This window comes from Python bivittatus, unplaced genomic scaffold (genome assembly GCF_059951505.1).
Source record: "Python bivittatus isolate LINGU-HERP-01145 unplaced genomic scaffold, Pbiv_v1 ctg000070_np1212, whole genome shotgun sequence".
Classification (NCBI taxonomy): domain Eukaryota; kingdom Metazoa; phylum Chordata; class Lepidosauria; order Squamata; family Pythonidae; genus Python; species Python bivittatus.
Genome location: NW_028277034.1, coordinates 14,448,621 through 14,468,655, shown reverse-complemented (window position 1 = coordinate 14,468,655; position 20,035 = coordinate 14,448,621). Strand labels below are relative to the sequence as shown.

The 20,035-nt window shown below is 37.4% G+C and overlaps 1 protein-coding gene across 2 annotated transcripts in view; it reads left to right on the top strand.

The window, feature by feature from the left end:
- Positions 1-1,551: 1,551 nt before the first annotated feature.
- Positions 1,552-20,035, top strand: part of PALLD (palladin, cytoskeletal associated protein) — a 238,671-nt gene continuing 220,187 nt past the window's right edge. For both annotated transcript variants that reach the window (XM_088132480.1, XM_088132473.1), the window contains exons 1-2: positions 1,552-1,729; positions 5,541-6,578. In XM_088132480.1, the coding sequence (XP_087988606.1) occupies positions 5,542-6,578 (1,037 nt within the window). In that variant the 5' untranslated portion in view covers positions 1,552-1,729; position 5,541. The remainder of the gene's footprint in view (positions 1,730-5,540; positions 6,579-20,035) is intronic.

Here is a 20,035-nt window from a genome sequence, read left to right as displayed (position 1 = left end):
ATCAGAAGTCTGATTTATTTTAGAAAAGCCAAAACACTATTTTGAAAAAATTCCAGCAACTGCTATGTATCAAATGCATTAATTTATATTAGAATCAATGTTTAAATTCTTTTTTCTGTCAGCTCTGGGTAAATACCCAGGTGCAACTCTTTGGGGTAAATAGACATTTTCCATCTGTTCCTTCTTTTGGTAACAACAAGATCTGGTATCAGGTTGTTTGCTTTTAACCATGTGAGAACTAACTTCCATCATGGCAACCTACAAGGATCTCTTTTGATAGAAACCCTACAAAGAAAGAAGGCCACCAGTAGAGAAAGTCACCTTATCCAAGGCCCCTATATAGCCCAACATTATTTAAGGTATCTTTATAATTTCTCCCTCTCCTCCCTCTTCAAATTCCGATAATTGTAATTTTGAGTGGGTGCCTACAATTTAGTATCAAAGATACATAACCCAGAAATTCAGTTCCTACATTTACACATAAAAAACTGGCTCATGCAGTTCTCTCAGTGAGTCTTCTGGCATGGGCTCTCCAAGGTACATGTTGGGATCTTTCACATTACCTTCAATCTGATCCTGAACTGGAGGATCTAGAGACTGAACTCAGGACTATGACATGCAGAGCAGCACTTGACCACTGACTACCGGAGCTTCCTTTGGGCTCCCTATGGAGAAGGAATAATGTTGAAGCTACTGTATGTACAGTACAGAAAAATATGCCCTGAGAAACACATGGAGAAAAGTACAAAAAGGAATGGATATGTTAAGAGTGCATTCTTCTAAAGTAAATTCCTGTAAATTCAATGGGACTCATTCTCAGTTGTATAAGACTAGAGATTCAGAAATTAAAATGAAGTCATATCTTGCAGATCAGTGTTAAAGAAGGGACACAGCTATGAAAATGTTGAAAGCCATCTACTGGCACAGTCAATTTCATGCATTAATCTACTATGCACTCTCCGATATCACAAATTCGGATTTTATTGAAATTCAGAGCTATTTTTATTGTGACAGTGTTAATGCAATGTAAACTACAAATGTGAAAGGTTGTTCAGAGAAAAAAGTATACAGGGTTCATTTCATTCTTTTTTTCAAAAAGATATGTTGGTAAAGAACTATGAATGGTATAGAACCAGACACAAACCCGAATGTTGTTTTTGTGGACATCGGCATTACAACAGAAGAACTTCATAGCAAAAGATGAGTAGCTCACTTTCAATTAATATTTTATTTCAGAAGCAAATTTGAAATTAATACTGAAAGTTCTCCTATGGAGAGTTATTTTCTAATGCCAGAAACATCCAAAATATTTCCTACAGATAGCTTTAGTTGTGTCATATTTTAAAATACTTCAGTATTAGATAAGAACGTGCTAAGCCGCTTGTTGTAATCAGCAGCAATTCAAGTTTTCTTGAATGTTTAAGTTTGAAACACATAGAAGTTGTTCGTTCTTCCAGGCTCAAAGTCTATTATGCTGAAATTCCAGATAGTGGCAGTTCACTGAAACATGAGTTCAGTTGCCAAATATAGATGAGAAGGATAGGAATTACACAGTCAGAGAAGACAGATGTAACTCAGGGGCACGGTTATCTCAATAGTTACTGTGGACCAAGCTATCTTGAATGAATAGCTAAAGGAGTTCTAGCTTCCCGCTTTCTGAAACAAAAGGGTGAAGAGTTTCCGTTATCCTACATGAAATTCTTCACAATTTGGCTTGAAGATTTGACAGGTTTGTGTGATCTGTTCTGATTCTTTATTGAAGATAATTAATTATATGTATTTAATATTAAGCATTGAGAAATGTTATTTCATATTTTGCTGCAATTTTTAAAAGTTCCTACTGATCATTACCATTCTTCCAGAATACATAATTTATTTTTAATACAATTTATTTTTATTGTTAAAAACTTTTATCAATGGAGTGCTCATACTTTTATCGACTTCATTCCTTTTTCTTAATTATACCCCCCCAAAAATCCAGTCTAAATGAAGTACTGAATAGTGCTCAGAATATTTATTTCCACCTTATTTTCAGGGAATATTAATATTCTCTTAATGTACCCACAATTGTTTATGTAGAACTCATGGTTTCTCTCAGGATATTGTCTGAAGTTTCTGTGACAGATAATTATTTCTGCCAATATATCATTTGCAAATTTAATAATCTTAGAATTAAGAAAAAAAGTGAATGTGTGTGTGTATGATGGTACTAACAGGTTTAGTAATATATATACACACACACAAGCTGTTCAATATATTGTTTTACCATCATTATTAAACTTGTTAGTGATATGAGGAAAGCATTTATAAATATGCCGGTGTCTAATCAGAAGGGTCTAGAAATAGCTCATAGGCTAGTTCTAATTATGATCATGTATGCCATTCGATAGGGTTCAAGTGTTATTTTAACTAGATTAGCTATCATTTAAAGAAGCAGAGCTCTGGCAAAGGAAATCTGGATTCCCTGTATTGCAGTTCTTTGTATTCTGGCCCCACTCCAGTTCAGCATTAGCTGCAGATAACCATAGCTAAAACTCATTGGGTAGACTGAGAGATTTGAATTCAAAACAAATTTAAAGGTGTAAGATTGATATTAAATTAGAAGCACCAAAACTGCTGGCCAGGCGTTAGGAACAATGAAACAATTGTGGCACTTGAATGGTAAAGTACCCACCCCATCCTTCCATTATTAAAGAAATATCTAGTTTCTACCTATGTGTTCAAATAGTTGCAAGATGCCTCTTTTTAAGCACCTGTGAATAAATTGACAGGTGTGGCTTTGAACTGAGCTTTTTTTCCTTTCACTGGAGTTAATAAATGAACTGTTTAAAAGTAGCTTAAGACATACTTTTGTCTGCTATGGTACCTTTTACTAAGCAGTGGATTCCTACAGAGATGCAAAGGGATTTCTATGGGTTTGAAGCACACCTAAATCCCCCCTTTCCCCCACTGCATTTGCAGCTCTGCTGGGGGGGCAGGGGCGGTATACAGAACAAATATACAGAGAACATGCATTGATTATATGGACTTTCTCCGATCCGAGTTGTTCATCAGCAATGAAGTGATGAAGAAATAATAGTGTTTGCTAAATATTAAGCAAGAGGTTTAATAAAATCTGAAAAATACACACAATTACTAAGAAAAAATATATAATTTATAATCAGTTTTAAAACTGGGGGCAGATAGATAGACTTAAACATGCTGAAAATAAAAAGGGTCTCACCTAGCCAAAAGTGGCCATACAAAGACCTCCTGCAGTTGCAACCCTGTTCCTATCCAGTGTGTTTACAAGTGAATATCTAGGTATAATTTAACAAAAATATTATATCAGCCTCTATCTCAAAGTTCAAGTGTCAAACAGACCCAGCTTTTGCCTTCTCCCACAGATGGTAACTGCAGGCTTTGGAATGCTAACTCCTTGCTTTCACTTCTAAGGGAGAAAAGCCTTGCACTACCAAAAGAGAGAGGGAGAACATGTTCACATGTCCCTTCTAACCAAACTCCTTTGCTAGCACTGAAACTGCTTTTTGATTTTCAATTCAGGGCTGCCCCAGTGCAGTTTTCTTTTCTGGCATGAGCTGTTTCCTTTTTAGACCGCCTCTCCCACCAGGCACTTCTCTTGGAATCCTCATCTGTCCACCACAGACATCTCCTGCTCCTCCTCGACCTATCGCCATAGATTCTCTTGGTCTCCTGCTTGTTTGACTACCGCTCTTCTCAGTCCCCTGCTTGTTCAATCACTCCTCTCACCATCAGCAACTCATGTAGCCCCTCCTTACTGCCTACCTTCTTTGGCTCTTATATATTTTGTCTCCAAAACACATATATGCCAGATTGCAGATGCTCCAAAGAGTTAGGATTTTTCCAACTGTGTCTTTTTGCATCTGACTCTTAGACCGCCAAGAAAAAAATAACCTTGGTGTTTACAATGTTGAGAAGAACAGATTTTTTGGTGTCACAGCAGCTCATCCTTCTACCTACTGTCTTCCTTTAGAGAAGGCTGGGAGGACTAGCCTTCCTATAGGTGAGAATATCTTAATTTTCTCAGCACACAGCTTTCACTGTCCTTTCAATATCTATACGGAAAATATGCTACCTGACGACATTTCCCAAACTGATGTTGTATGTTAAACCTGTAAGACTGAAGAGTTGAATAGCATCTAGTTAATCTCCAATTGGTGTCTTTCATTTTCTCTAACCATACAAGAGATTTTCTCTAACAATATAAGGTGATCAGTAATTACAATAAATTCATATCTCTGTTAGTACACTTTTGAATATTCAATTTAAACAAACACACGAGATTATTTTTCTATAATTCTATACCCTTGTTCTCTTAACAACAATTTCTTTGGTAGGTACAATATTGGGTGTTCCCCATCCTCATGAGGTTGTACTAGCATTAGAAGCATCTAAATACAATGTAAAGGTAAATCAAAATTAAGTCCTTTTAGCACAAGTTTTAAACATAATGTGATTTTTAAGTCTTTAGAAGCCTTATGGAATTCCACCATCCACTGCACCTCAGCTGGAGCCTTTGTAACTTGCATTGAGAAATACTGACTAAATTATACATATCATCAAACTAACCCAATGAAAAAAATGCATTTTCTTTTTTGTAGCTGGAATTAGTGTTTATAGGATGTCTCAGACTTTCCTCTCATCTGGTTTAATCCCTTGACTACCTATAATATATCCAAGATATCTCAATCCCTAGAACTCCTAGGCAAATAAAACTAATCTAACAAATTATTAGGGTGTTATCTTATCAGATGGATAGAGGTAATCAGAGACAGGTGGTTCCATATAAAAGCTTTATAAGTAACAACCAGCACCTTGAATTGTGCCTGGAAGTCTTCTGATGAGCAGTGCAGTTTGCAAAGAATGATCCAAGGTGCTCTCATAAGAATTTGTGCCATTGTACTTTATTATCAAGGATAACCGTACCAGGAGTATGTTTCCCACTGGCATCATTTTCAGGGCTGGTAAAGCTATTGAGTCTTTCCATCAGGTCAAGGTGGTAATTCCCTGGAAATGAGACATTTTATTGGCTGAAGCAAATGACAAGATGATGCCTTCTTCCCTCATTCCATATAGGAAAGCTGGCAGGACAGCCAGCTGAACCTTCAGTATTAGCTATGGAACAGAATCCAATAGTACATCTGGTACAGCAGTAGGTGAGTTTAGATGATCAGAAAAGGCTAGACAGAAGGGAATGGGTAAGTAGAATAGCAGAATAGTCATCAGAGGGGAGTGCTTTATCATAATAGGAGAGTTAGTCTTGGTAATACATGAGAAAATTTAGTTTTTAGATAAAACATCTGAAATTCATCATTCCAACTACACAGAACAAGTTACAATTAACACTTTAGTAGCCAAAAAATATATTTTAAAACATACTTTTATGTATAAAAATATAAGGGACGTTCACCTACACTGTATTTTTTTCCTCTGCTTTATTGACAATGCTAGATTAGTAAAGGATATTAATTAGATAAAATCCTAGGCCTTACTGAGACAAGATTTATTTTTTGTTCCAGCATGCAGGACAGAAGTTGTGAGCAGCCTATCCCCCTCTCTCTAACTATGAAAGAGCCCCATCCTTTTGAGAAAAGCACTTATGCTGGAAACTATGAAAACAATTCTGAGGATTCATCATCTTATGAACTCTTTTATGATTCCCTATCAGATATACAAGGCAGGGAATTTTCAAATGAGCTTTCTGCCTTTCTCAGTGAAGATGAGATAAACAAAAGCCTTGAACTTGCTCACCAATCTATTAATTCTGTTGATAAAGAAGTTAAGCAGGAGTGCACTTATTTCAACACTTCTCCAAACTCACCAGAGAATGCCTTTTCTGGGCAAGCCAAAGGACATGACAGAGATTCTTCCAAGATAAATTATGCAACCAGCTCCACCTCCTTGTGGCCTTCATCTCAAACTCCCACAGAGCAGCAGGGCCAGAATACATATCCTCAAGAAAAAAACAATATTCTAAGTGTTACTAATAAACAAGCAAGTGCTTCTCCTCTGCTGCCTGCAAGACCCAGCTTTATTCGAAGTCTCAAGAATGCTGAAAGACGTGGTTTAAATTCACAAAAGGTGAGCCCTGAACCTAAATCAGTTTTGGCAAGTAATGTTCCCGTCAAGAATAAGCTATGTGACAAAGCTGCCACTTTGATTGAAGAACTGTCTTCTATCTTTCGTGAAGCAGCCAAGACAAGAGTTGAGAGTCCAGATGGAAATTCTTCTTCTCCAGATAGTGGATATCTTTCTCCTAAAAGCAAGCAATTAGCTTTGTCAAATTCCATAAGGAATCCAGTTCTTGAGGAAACAAGCCTAGAAATCACACCAAAAAATGAGATCCCAAAAGTCACTCAGGATAGGAAATGTGTGCTCCAAAGGAAAGAAGGTTCTCAGATTAGTGAGACTGTCTCTCAGAACCAGGTTGCAAAAGAAAGTCAGAATCAATTATCACCCCCTCGATTTATCCAGAAACTGAGGAGTCAAGAAGTCCCTGAAGGAAACAAGGTTCTACTTCAATGCAGGGTTGCTGGAAACCCAGTACCTCAGGTCAGGTAAGCCTTGAATATTCATCTTTGAGTGAGTATTCATTGATAGACCTTTTGTATGACCTCCCACCCCACCACCTCTTAAACTCTTCCTTTTACTTTACACTTTCCATCTGGCAGATCCCAGTGGATCAGTAGGGAAAAAATACACACCCCACAATTTTACATTCCATTCCGTCACTTAGGTTAGAGGGGAAACTTGCAGAATTCAGTTTCACATGGTGGAAGGAAGGAAGGAATATCCACCTTGTTTAAAAAAAAAAAAAAGGCCAATGGTTCACTAGTGACCTGTTAAAAAAAAGATCCAGTATTTCATCAATGAGAAGATCCTTTCAGGAGGGTAGAGAGCCCAGTAGCCCAGGATGCAATGGCTGTGGAGTATTATGACTATTGACTGGAGGGGAGGGGGTGTTTCCACCACAGCACCCAGGAACCAATTGGATCAGATTCATTTGCATATAATGAATATGTTCAGCAGGCAGACAACACAGCATTTATTTTGGTAGAACTAAGAACACTACTTTAGACATGGAGCAAGACAACAGAAACTTTGCAATGGGTGGGAGGGCACTTTGAGGATGAGATTGTTATTCCTGTTCTCAAGAAATGGTCAGTGGTCTGTGTTTGTGATGGGGCAAGCAGGATGGGCAGATGAGTTCTGTGGGAACCTTAATGCAATTATATTGTATTTACCAGACAGGAAGAAAATTCTGACACTCTGCCTCTATTACCATATTTTAAGAGGATCTAAAATAACCCTCCAATTTTAAAGTTAAATTTGGGGAATAACTAGTATTCTTTAAGGTCCATCTAGTGTTGTCATAGGCTATTTTAGGGGCAATGTGCTTAATATAGTCTGTGTGTCTGAATTATCTGTGTTGTTAGCAAGAATATAAATATTTCTGGCTGTTTTTCATTGCTAGGTAGGTTCTGTGGTAACACCAAACTCTTCTCCTCTGAATGTACATGAAAAAAAAAAAATAAAGATAGTGATGGGGTCAGCATCTGACTTATTCTGAATATTTCCTAAACCCTGACACAAAATAAATCAGTGATTTGTCATCTACTGCCATTTCTAGCTAGTCTCTCTCACCTTTTCAGGTCTTTCTTGACATTTGGTTCTAATTAAGTTAGAACTAGAAGTTATGATTTAAGAAGCACTGTTTTATTGAAAGGATCCACGGCCATCAGTGCACTGTCAAATGTTATTAACTGTACTGCCATTTGTTATGCAACGCTCAGCAACAAGTGGCACCGTTTGAATGACTTGGAACATTTTTCTGTTGTCACCATTTTTACATAACTTACCATTGTATCTTAATAAGTTTCTTTTTAAAAAATTAAATGTTTAAATATCTGAGCTACCAAATGACAAAATTAGGTATTTTTTTCTGGATTAGGATTTACAAGATTTTTAAAGTGTGTTAGGGCGTTCTGTATAATCCATAAGAGAAAATTCTTATCTTTTATAACTCCATCGCCCTAAGATAACTCCTCAAACTTTATTGGTACGTAGATTTATGAACAATGCATTTTTTGCAGATTTATACAACATTGCATCTGGGGTTAGAAATTCATTCCTAAATACTGTATATAATTTCCCAGTTTTAGTTAGATGCCTTTTCCCTGCGGTCTTCTCAGAGCCTCATCATATGATGCAAAAAAGGCAAATCTATTTATGCCTTCATCGTAGCCATACGTCTAAAATATATCTGCTGTTTTTCTCTCACTAAGAAGAGATTGATGGAAGTACCAGCTGTGTCTCTATATCATTCACTTTGCTTTAAAGAGCTTAATGGGTGCCCATTATGAATAAACAACATGGGCTTAATGAGCATGTGCAGCTTTACCATATGGGCTAACATCACATCACCCTTGAGTTAGCCATTATACTTCTCCTGTTAAGCAATTACTTCTACAGCAGCACTAAACTGGTTCTGGTTTAGTTTGCTGAGAACTGATTTGCAGAAGAATACCTAGAGCTGAGAAAGTACACATTGTCTTCCACCAAAAACTGGATTCTGGTGTTTTGTTTTGTTTTTTTAACTTTCTATTACAAACTTGGATGAAAGCACACAAAACACAGCTATGGTTTCATGGGTTCTGTTCACAAACAGCACAGTGCCCACTGAGGAGGCAAATGAAGACATATATCATAACATTATCATGCATGTCATAACATTATCATGCAAATGGCATTATTTACATACTTGCATGAGATGTCATGATGTGACTGATGCAAACTACATAATTGTGTCATTTGTGTAGTGGCATCATCATGAGTTGTAATTTTTATGTCTTCATGGCTTATATCAGATGTGTGTGACAAAGAACTGAGAGTTGCAGTTCTAAAACATTGAGGGCTGTATATGAATCCTGTCTCATTCTACAAACTAGATTTATTGATCCCTATGTAGGCATAGCTAGAGAAACTCTTTTTCTTTCTATCCTATAGTTCATCTAGATTTTTGCAGCCCAGATATGGCATATCAATCCTTATGTGTCTAAATAATTCAAAATTAATTAATTACGTCAATTATAATGTGATTCCTATGCATGATTCCAATGTCTTATGATCTCTATCAGGATCAAGCCCAAGATGTCAGCAAGGGCTCCTCAGGTTTGCCAAACTACAAACAAATATCTATACAAATACCCTAAAAACATTCAGTCTCTGAACAAAAGCTCATCAAGGAGCCCTTAGAATGCTGAGTGTTGGAGGAAAAAAAAATAGAATGCAATATCCTGATAGAGATCATAAGACATTGGAATCATGCATAGGAATCACATTATAATTGACGTAATTAATTATTTTTAAAACAATTTTAAAAATCAAGGGACAGTTTTGGCTTGTTTGTTTTTTTAAATTGTCAAAAGTAGTACCCAGAATTTTCCAGAAGAATAATTTCAAACCATAAGCATTTGATTGTTTCAGCATAAGGTTGAGATTAAAGGCATGATATGAAACAGCATGAAAAATATGGAACATGTATGTGTACATACACAGTATTTAGATACTGTTCTACTTCCAAAGACTCAGGATGGTTCTACGTATTTATGTAGAGCGTGGGTTGAAAATGCATGGAATGATATAAGCTATAGGTAAAATCAACTTTAATCTAGAAGCATCTGGAAAGCCATGATCAAGAGGAGCCCACCAAACTCAAGTCCCCCCTAGACATTTTGGGCTAAAATAACCATAATCCACAATAAAATTTTTGGATTTTGGAATCAAAACATCTGAAAGATACCAGCTTCTGGAAGACTAATTGAAAGCCATTGGCTATATGACAGAGAACATCAGGCAACATCTGATATTGTGACTGGACTCTGCTCAAACAGAAATGCACATATTCAGACTAATACCTTCATGTGAGAGCTGCACGTGGTACATATCCATGATAATCTACTTTGAACATAGACAGTCATAGAATAGAGTGAATCACTGAAATTTCCATGGCCACCTATAGGATCACATACAATGGTAGTGCTCATACACTGTGCCATGGTCTGTTTAACCTATAATTTCAGGAATAAGCCACAGTTAAATGGGCTTACCCGATGTGCTAAGCAAAAACCAAACCAAACACATCATGGCATAGTGCAATGTTTGAAAACAGTCATTGTCTCTGGAATAGGTGTATTCTGTGTATTAAATGTCAGAACTATAGTCAAATATGATCTTGCCTTATGAAAGATCGTATAAATTGAAAGTAGTTGCTACTGACACTGGTGGCTTTACAATATTTTTTTCCTAGCCTTTCAAAAATTGTTGTATGTGAATGTGTTATTTCTAGAAAAAATAAGTGGCTGTGTTTTTGTCACAGGCTTCCATTGCTGGATAATTTTTAGTGCTGTTATGAAAATGTAAAATTCTCTTGTCTCTTTTGCCCGAAAACATTTCGGACATTTACAATGAACTAGTATGCCTTTTGCCCCACTGCTGATCACCAAAACCACATTATACTAAACATTATTCTAAACATTTAAACCTGATATGTGTGTGTGTGTGTGTGTGTAATATTTATATATATTTCAGTGAGGGTACAATTCTTCATGATTGCATAATTCTCATGTATCTTAAACTAAATGTTATTCTATCTGAAGCCAGAGAGACAATGGAATCTTGTAACACCAGGGGGCAGAATAATTCAGATTTATTTTCTGATTTAACCTGAAAGCATATTTTACATATCTGGTTAACTCTCAGGAGATAATCCTAAATGTAATTTCATTCAGATCAGTGAGTGAAACACCTACATACAAGAAAACCTTCAATTAGCAATGTAAACCTTCAGTGATATGCTGAATTTCAAAATGTAGGTGTTCTCAATTTGTTGAATTCTGAAAGAAAACCTTCATATTTTTAATGCAACTCACAGAGTTTATTAGGATATTATCTTTTTTAAATGCTTTGCTGCTTATTCAATTAAATTTACACATCTACATTGGAAAAGTAACAATAAATACATGATATCATAGTTTATGTGCTACCAGGAATCAGAAAGAAAAAACCAAAGAAAGAAAAAAGAAGTCTCTAGGGGAAAACTGTGAGCACACATTGCCTTGAGACATAACTTGTTTAATCATTTATTGAATAAACTATAATGGTGTAGGTTCACATTTACATGGGCTTGTAAGCATGGTAAAACAAAGTCAAGAAACATCTTCACTATGGTTTGGTCCAATGTGTGAACCAAGCTACTTCTCAAGAGGTTCCAGATCTTTCAAAAAGGGTCCTCTAAAGTTACAGGGAAGAACAGCTATTAAAGTTACATTACAGAAACAGCTATTAGAACACTGAACAGATGTGCAGGTGCTAAGTATGAATTAGTGCCCAGAATAGGCCAGTAATGCCACCACCCATGTTATGTGGGGCTATAGGCCCCTTCTTCCTTTATCTCATTCTTCTCCCCCATCCCTGGAGATATTATGTTTCCCCTCACCTGCCACTGCTTATGAAACTAAATCCCAGTTTAGCCTTGGTTCCAAGGAATGAAGGAAGGATTGGTAATGGTGAGAAGATAGAGCTGAACCATTGTTACCACCTGGTGCCCTTCCAAGGCCTGTGTGCTGATCTACAAGGCAGGCTTTTGATTCCAGAGAGTTTGGGGGAAAACCTGAAAGTTTGGTGGTAAGCGGATGACAATTTAGTTTGAGGGAGAAGATTAAATGCAGGAAAGTACGCAGTGATGAAAGGGGCTGGATTTTGGAGGTAACTGGAGAAAAGTTGGCAAATTGGTACTGTAGAAGGATTTGAGACACTGTGATTAAGCCAGTGGTGCCAGATAACAGGATATTTAAAATGAAGTGAAATGAAAAAGAGGAAGAGATAATGAATGGCGGCAGGAAGTCAGTGAAAGGCAATGGGGAAGAAAGGAACAGACATACTAGTGTGGCACTGGAGAACTGAGATTGTTGGTCACCCAGAGCAATGGCCTATGAGCCTAATGGAGAAGTATAAAATTACCAGTAGGCTGGGTAATGGTGAGGTTAGATGGAATGGATGTTAGGAAGTGGATGGGATCTAGGGAACTGGGCCTGACATAGCTCTATCAGCCAGAGGTAGAATAGGGCAGGTGGACTTAGGAGGATCTGAGCAAGCAGTGAGAGATGGCAGAAATATTCTGGTGGTAACACATAGGGGGTGATATTTAAGAGGTGTTGGGCAGCCATTCCAATGAAAGGGTGATCCAGTTCTGGCCTTGTTGCCTCAATCCAAGGGCCAGATGACTGCTCTGCTAATGGTTTTAGCCTCAAGCCATTCCTGGTGAACACCTGATCCATTTGTAATAAGACTGCTTGCATTTATGGTTTGGTCAAAGAAGAATGGATGCATCTGTATGTATTACTAAAACCTGTTGTGAGAAGGCAGCAGTGTCAGGCTCCTAGAAATCTACTTTCCTGAGATTTGAGTCTTGCATTAGATATGCTGTCAGGGGAAGGAGAGAAGACTGCCAATAATTCTCAGATGCAATCTGGCTGTGATCCTGATGTTGGCTATGAATGCCAGTTGGGACTGTAGGACAAGTTAGGAGTTCTGCTCATTTACCACCCATCTTGCTGCCTGCCAGAGTTCCATCCTGAACTCGTGGACCTTATTGCAGATCTGTTTTGGAGCCTTCCCAGATTGCATTGCTAGGTATTTCAATATCCATGCCTTGGGAAGGAATTCTGGAATACTCAGGAATACATGGCCTCCTTGGCAACCATGAACTCGTCCAATATAATTGCTGGATGAACTGATACAGATGGCCATTTGTTAGATCTGGTTTGTGGGTGAACTGAAGATGAAAGCCATTGTAGCAAGTCATTTGCCATGGTCAGATCATTCTTGTTTATTTGAGGCTAGTCATTGCTCAGTTGGGTCCTCTCCTGGCTCCTTATCTGAATGTATAGCTCCAATGTGCACTTGGGAATTTTCCCAGTAATCTTCTAGGTAATTCTGCTGAGTTCCTGGGAGATCTGTGGAATACAAATGTAACTCGAGTACATGTCAAGTTCTTGGCTGCCTCACCTCACAGAAAAGAAAATGCTTGCAGTTTCTTTATCAAATGTTGAGGATAGGATATGGTTACAGAAATATGTTTTCCCCCTTTAGAATTAATGTTTATTAATTAATAGTTCACATTTATAGACTGCCCAACTCATCTGGAGATCTAAGTGGTCACTAAGAGTCAACACCATCTTGATGGCATATCAATCAATCAAGTGATAATTCCCAAAGACACATGCTCCTAGCCAAGCACCTAGGGAAAGAATCAGATCAAAGTACTGGTTCTGACCTATAAAGCCCCATATGGCTTGGTGCCTGGATACCTGAAGAACTGCCTCTTCAAGTGGAACCTATTTATCCTCTCTGCATGTCCCATGCAATCAAACCTTTTGTGTGTGTGAATGCTGATTCATATATAGTATTCACTTGATGTTACAGCTCAGAAGTAATCAGTGTTTAAAATGGAGAAGAGAAGACTGCAGGGAGACATGGTAGCTGTGGTAAATATCTGAAAGACTGTAATACGGAAGATAACACAGTCTTATTTAGTGTTATTTCAGAAGACAAGAAAAAATATGCATTTAAATTACGAGGAAGCAGATTTCAATTGGCCATTAGGAACAACCTTCTAATGATAAAAGCTGTTGCATTCTATTATTCACATAAAGTGTTAGTTCAGGCTTCTGATGTGACATTAAAGCAGTGCTCCCCAAACTTTTTCCTTCATTACTCAAAACTGCTTATCAGAAAGTCCTTTTTACCCAATATAGGTAAAACACTAACTGCACAGAAAAACATATATGACAAGTGAAGAGAGATTGGTAAAATATGAAGCAAACCATATGTTTGATGCAATGTCTTTATTTTAAACATCTCTAAACATTTTAGAAGCCACAAAAATTTGGTAAATATTCACCATGAATATTTCATCACCCAAGTCCCAGCTAATGAGAAAAAAAGCCACTGCTCCATCTTATTTACTAGTTCCACAAAATTGGGAACAATTGGATACAGAGCATATCTCACATCGTATTCAGGGTTCAGCAAACAGTTTGGTTTTGTGCTCTTTATGAAGGTAAGAGTGGAAAATCCTACTTCACACATGTAGGTGCTTGGAAACAGCAATAATTGCATCACAGCCTCCCCAGCTACCACAGGATATTCATTGTGAATTGTTAGCCAGAAAGACTCCAGATGGTCTTTCTTTCCTTCAAATAACATTTTGCACTGACTGCTTGACCTAAGCTTGGTCATTTGCTCTGCAAAACCATTAACATTATCAGGGACTTCAGTCAAATCACACAGAAATGGGTTTACAATCCACTGATATATAGACATTTCTAGTTCAAGAAAGTATTCCTTGAAATGCAAACATTGTTTTGTTAAGTGGGTGATCACATCAACCTTGATTTCACTGAAATCAACCCCATCCACATCCTCCAAGAACAAAGAAAGGCTGGGGAAGGATGCAATTTTATGTTGCTCTGCCTTTTTTAGCCAATACTCAAGTTTTTCTTGAAACACTGTTATTTTTTCACTTGCAGAATTCCTATTTTCCTTTTTTCCTTGAAGTTGCACATTAAGTCCATTCATGTAGGAGAAAATATCAACCAAATACAAGCTGAGCTAACCACTTCTTGTTGGAAATTCTTTCAATGAGAGCATGCTTCTTTTCAACCCAAAACATCTCAGTTTCAGTCCTCAGCTTGCCAAAACGATTCAGAACTTTCCCTCTTGAGAGCCAGCAGGTCTCCACATAGAAAACAAGGTTCTTATGTAAACAATCAGTTTTGGAACACAAGGATCTGAAGAGCCTCATGTCTAAAGTTTGCCTTGATGAAGTTCACTATAGTAATGACATTTTTGATGACTTCCTCTACTCCAGGAACAAGACCTTTGATGGCCAGAGCTTGGTGGTGAATCATACAATCTGTTGACAGAATTTTTGGGTTGTGTTGCTTTGCAAGAGCTATCAAGCATGAATGCATATCCAACATTGAAAAAGTACCATCACTGTTACAGTAATTCCCACACAGGAATCCCATGTTAAACCTTCTTCACTAAAAAATGCATGAATAGCGTTGAATATATCAATTCCTTTACAGGTCATTTTCAAAAGCTTGCAGAGCAGAAGATCTTGTTCAATTGCGGTTTTATAACAGATGTAGACTGTCAACTGCGAGTCGTTGGAGACATCTGTGGTTTCATCCAGCTGAACAGCAAACTTACCACTCCAATTAATACAGCAAATACGTTCTGTCTTTATGTCTCCAGCAATTATTTCAATTTGGCAATTAACGGTATTATTTGACAATGACACTGCTGCCATTTTTTGTGCTTGGTCAGACCCACACATTATTTCATTGATGCGAATAGCAGCTGGCAGGATGAATGTTTCCCCTGTTCAATGGGTTTGTGAGTTATTATCCAAAGGAAAACCACTTTTACCCAATTTTGGATAATTTATCCAAAATTATTTATCCAAAATAATTTCCCAAGTTTGGGAAGCACTGCATTAAATTGTGCAAAAATTGGAATCCTATAGCCCTGGAGATGTTTCATACCTTCTAGCATCTTCAGCCAGCACATCCAGTGATGAAGGATGCTGGTAGTTTTAGTATAGCAGCATCAAGAGGACTATGTGTTCTCTGTCCCTAACATCTGCTCTGATAGATGGTAGAAACTGAGTGGGAGGGGTGGGAGGAAAGACAGAATTAATGTGAAATAAAATTTTAGAAATAAATATCAATAGCAGGTAACAGACTATTTCAATTTCATAATTATATAAATATGAAATATAATATAGTCTATACTGATAATATGCAGATGCTATTATAATTTTTAAAAATGCCTTGAAAATGCTACTATTCTTTGACAAGGATTTTCTATGGTAAATAAAAACTGGTCAATCTCACCAGATTCTTTTTCTACATAGGGTCCTGATAGGACAATACAATATGTAATCATATCCATACAGTATTAGTCTTCCTCAACCAGGTCAGGTTGGCTGGGTTTTCATGGCCAGGTTGGCTAGATATTCTGGGAGCTGTCATCTCAAAACATCTGAGGCACCAGCCTGGGGAAGGCTAATGGGACAAAGATATTATTGCTGATTAATATTTAACACCCTTGAAAAAGAAGTTAAAATGTGTAACACAGGAATTGTCAGTCAGCAAACAGGGTATCCAAGCAACAGCAACAACAACAAAATCATCCTCCATTCATAGTGGCACTTTGAAGTCTATTCTAACAGCTGACCTAGTCATACCAAACTGCTCCTGAAATTTGAAGCAACTTTATAAGCAGCATTCTCCAATTTAGGATGAAAAACTGCTGTTGACAGCAGAATTTAACATCATTTTGCCTACTAGCCAATCAAAATCAGATCATCATTTAGAATACTTTTTTTGTCACAGATTACATTGCATTCTGACACTGGATTATACTGGGAACATAATAACCCTGTTTAGTTCATGTCCATATCTGGAAATTGCAGACAATAGAAGTCTAGGATCAAAAACACTGAGTAGAACTGTTGCACTGAATTATTTTTCTAGTTTGGCCTATTTCTAACTAGGATGTTCTTTACGGAGAACCTATTATTCAAAACTTGGTCTATATATGCTTGTGGTCTGACTAGCATAAAAACCCATTGGGCATTCATTGTATGTCATCAGAACTAGCAATAGTATTTGTTTTAAGCCATTCTGGTTTTTTTAGACAAAAAAAGTGTTTTATTTGATAAAAACACTGTTTTGTGTATTTGCACCATTTAATTCAAATATACAGGCCAAATATAATATTTAACCTAAAACACTAATACCAACTCATCTGAAAAAAATATGATTTAAAACAAAATTAATCTCTAAATAGACCACAAGTTCTCCTTGCAACAATTAGCTGTACTCATGTTAAGTCAAAATAATAAGCAAACTCCTTGCTCTCTAATTTATCTAACCAGACCACTCCTATCCATTGGATTTGACAAGAACAGGATAGTTACTGGTGTTCTAATCTGACAATCAAAAGTTTATGGGCAACTTCTGCAGATGTCAATTTTCAGTGTTCTGTGGTATACTAAGTGGAATAACCTAAATACGAGCAGTTGTTCTTGTGTGTAAAATATTCTGCCAGGACTGGGAATTTGGGAAAGAAGGTTCTCAGCACAAAATTATACTTGGCATCCATTTTGGTGGTGAAACAGCAGTCACTGTTTATCAACATTCAAACATCTGCCCTGTACTGTTATTCCAAGCCATTCTAAATTATTATACTTAGTGGGTTTATCCATCTTTGCTTTTTTGGCAAGACTACATCTTGGACCATTTAACATTCTTGGAGGTAAATGCTACAATCAAATTTTTGTGGCATTCAAGAACATTGCTTCATAGATATTAATGTGGTAAATTCAGTTATCACTTTAAGTCATGACCTGATAAGCAAGGAATGTTTCAAAGGTCCATGAACTGCATGACATTGCAGTCAAGAAAAATCTGGCCCACATTAGACATGTATCAGGCAGCCCCAATTGTGTATAGCTGTGTCTGTCCTGTTCTTATTAGAAAGCACAGAAGAATGTCTTGTTCTGTCATCAAAGGGAAATGGCAAAGGAGAACAAACATGTACTCCTTCCTGTATAACCTGCCTGCTCCACATTACCTTAGGCTAATCTTCCCCAATCTGATGCTCTCCAGATGTACTGGACTTGCAATTCCCAAAATACACAATCAACACATCTGGAGGTTGTAAGTTTGGAATGGCTTCTTTAGACATTTTTCTTCCAACCCAACTCACTTCCAGTACCATAACTAGAAGAGAAGCAGAGTTCATGGGGCAGCAGAGCATGGAGAAGTCAGCAGGAAGGAGGGGTCCAACTCTATTCCCCTGTGTCTTTTTTCATGTTAAATAATATTTCCCCATTGCTAGTATATCTTTACTGGTGATTGGGAAAAACATCAAAACCAGCCATAGCTGTCCCATCCACATTACACACTTAACTGCACAACACACATACTGTAACTGAGCCATGTCATGAAAACTCTCTAACCTATACAAATTATCACTCAAAACCAGTTTTATTCTTGTTTGAAGCAAAACTAATTTTTGATGCTCAGAAAACTGCTTACTCAAGGGCTAAGTGTCTTTTCTGGTATCTGTGATTGTCCTAGATCACAAGTACTACAAAAAATGGTGTCTTCCTTGGCACCTTGTCTCCATGGCTGTTTCAGGTTTTGCCACTTCCCTGCAGCCATATGGAGTGAAAAGGGGGGCGGGGAGGAAATGGGAAGGGTGGGTAAGGCCCTTCTGAATTTGTCTGCACTAGCACCAACTCCAACTACGTCTTATGGATTTTTTCCCCTCTCAGAAAGTTAAAAATAGAGAGAGGAAGGGGAGTAAAGACAGCCTCTCAGCTTTATTTGTGGCTGCCGAGAAGGTAAAATAAATAACCACTACATGACAGACCCAGCTATTCCAAGTTTTGTATTGTCAAAAATATTTTACCAAATACACAAAACAGAGCTATAGTTGTACCAGATGAAAAAAAAACAATGTTCAAAACACACTATGACCATCAGGGGCAGGAGTCATGTTTTTGGTTTACTACATAGATGAGCCTTCACAAGAAAGTGTTTGAAATTAGCTAATTTGCATGCTGTGCTAAGCCATGGTTAGTTAACTATGTTTTATTGAATAGACCACAATATACTCAGCCATGAACCATGTTTCATAATCATAATAGCTGGGTTCACAAAACATATTAAACCAGCTTTTAAAAAAGTAAAACTCATTATGGTTTAGCAAATGAATCCAGCCTACGTCTCCAATGATATAGATACAAGCTAAGATACAACAATACGTATTAGAAGCAAAGATTTTGCATATGCAGCTTAGGTGTTAAACAGTAATACTTAATTCAGGGTATCTTATAAAGAATTCCAAAAGACCTATGATGTTAATCTGAAGCTTCTGGAAACCTTAGGAGTTCAGCTCATTAGTAAACAGAATTGCTCATAAGTTGTTCTTGGGTGAATTACATGTCAATGTAAGTAGAAAGCATTGAAGATCTTGTGCAGGCCACCTCTGTTGTTAAAGTCTTTGTAACGGCTTCAAAGCAAACATAACTTGAGGTTCTGTACTGAGCACATATGTTATAACAACAATTATCAATCTGCTTTTAGCCTTTGTATCAAAAGATCTGTACATTTAACAGGCTCTGTTATATGTTTGCACCCTTGCCTGGTATTCAGATATCTACAATAGGAATCCTTGAAGCAAGAGAATCAGAAGTGAAATTAATACAGATAAAGGGGGAGGGAGGAGGTGTAAAACCTACAGAACAGGGTGCAACCATCAAAGCATAAACAATTACCATCCATATGGCAACTTAGTAGGTGCCTAAGAAATCCTTGCCCCCCCCCCCCCCCCCCGGATCGCATAGGACTTGAAAAATGATGAAGGGGGCAGATATCAAGCATCTGGCAGATCAGAATACATAGCTGACAGATTACAGTCAGGCCTGTGGGTCACAAGTGGGGCAAGCCAATGCAGAGTTTACAGAAGCTAGACCTTATAGGGAATTTAGGCCTCTTCAGCTGAAAGTGACTGTGTGTTTTATTATAGCTTGAAATCCCTTGTGGGGAATATGGAAAGAATCAAAACATACTTCTCCCTCCAGAATAATAACTTGGACTCTAACCAGCTTTCCAGGGAAGAAAAAATAGTGCAGAGCATAGTTAGAAACGTGGTTGGATCCCCGAGGAGGAAAGTGTAATAAAGAAGAGTTCACTTCAACCAATACCTGTTAAAATGATTAGCCAAGAGTTCACATAGGCTTACTATGCATCCAATAATAAGGAAATGAGCTCTGTAGAATATGAGTGTGTATATGTGTACACTCCTAAAATCCTTAATGCTATGTATACTCACACATTTCTGAAACATAATTACCAATCTTGGATCTTGGTTA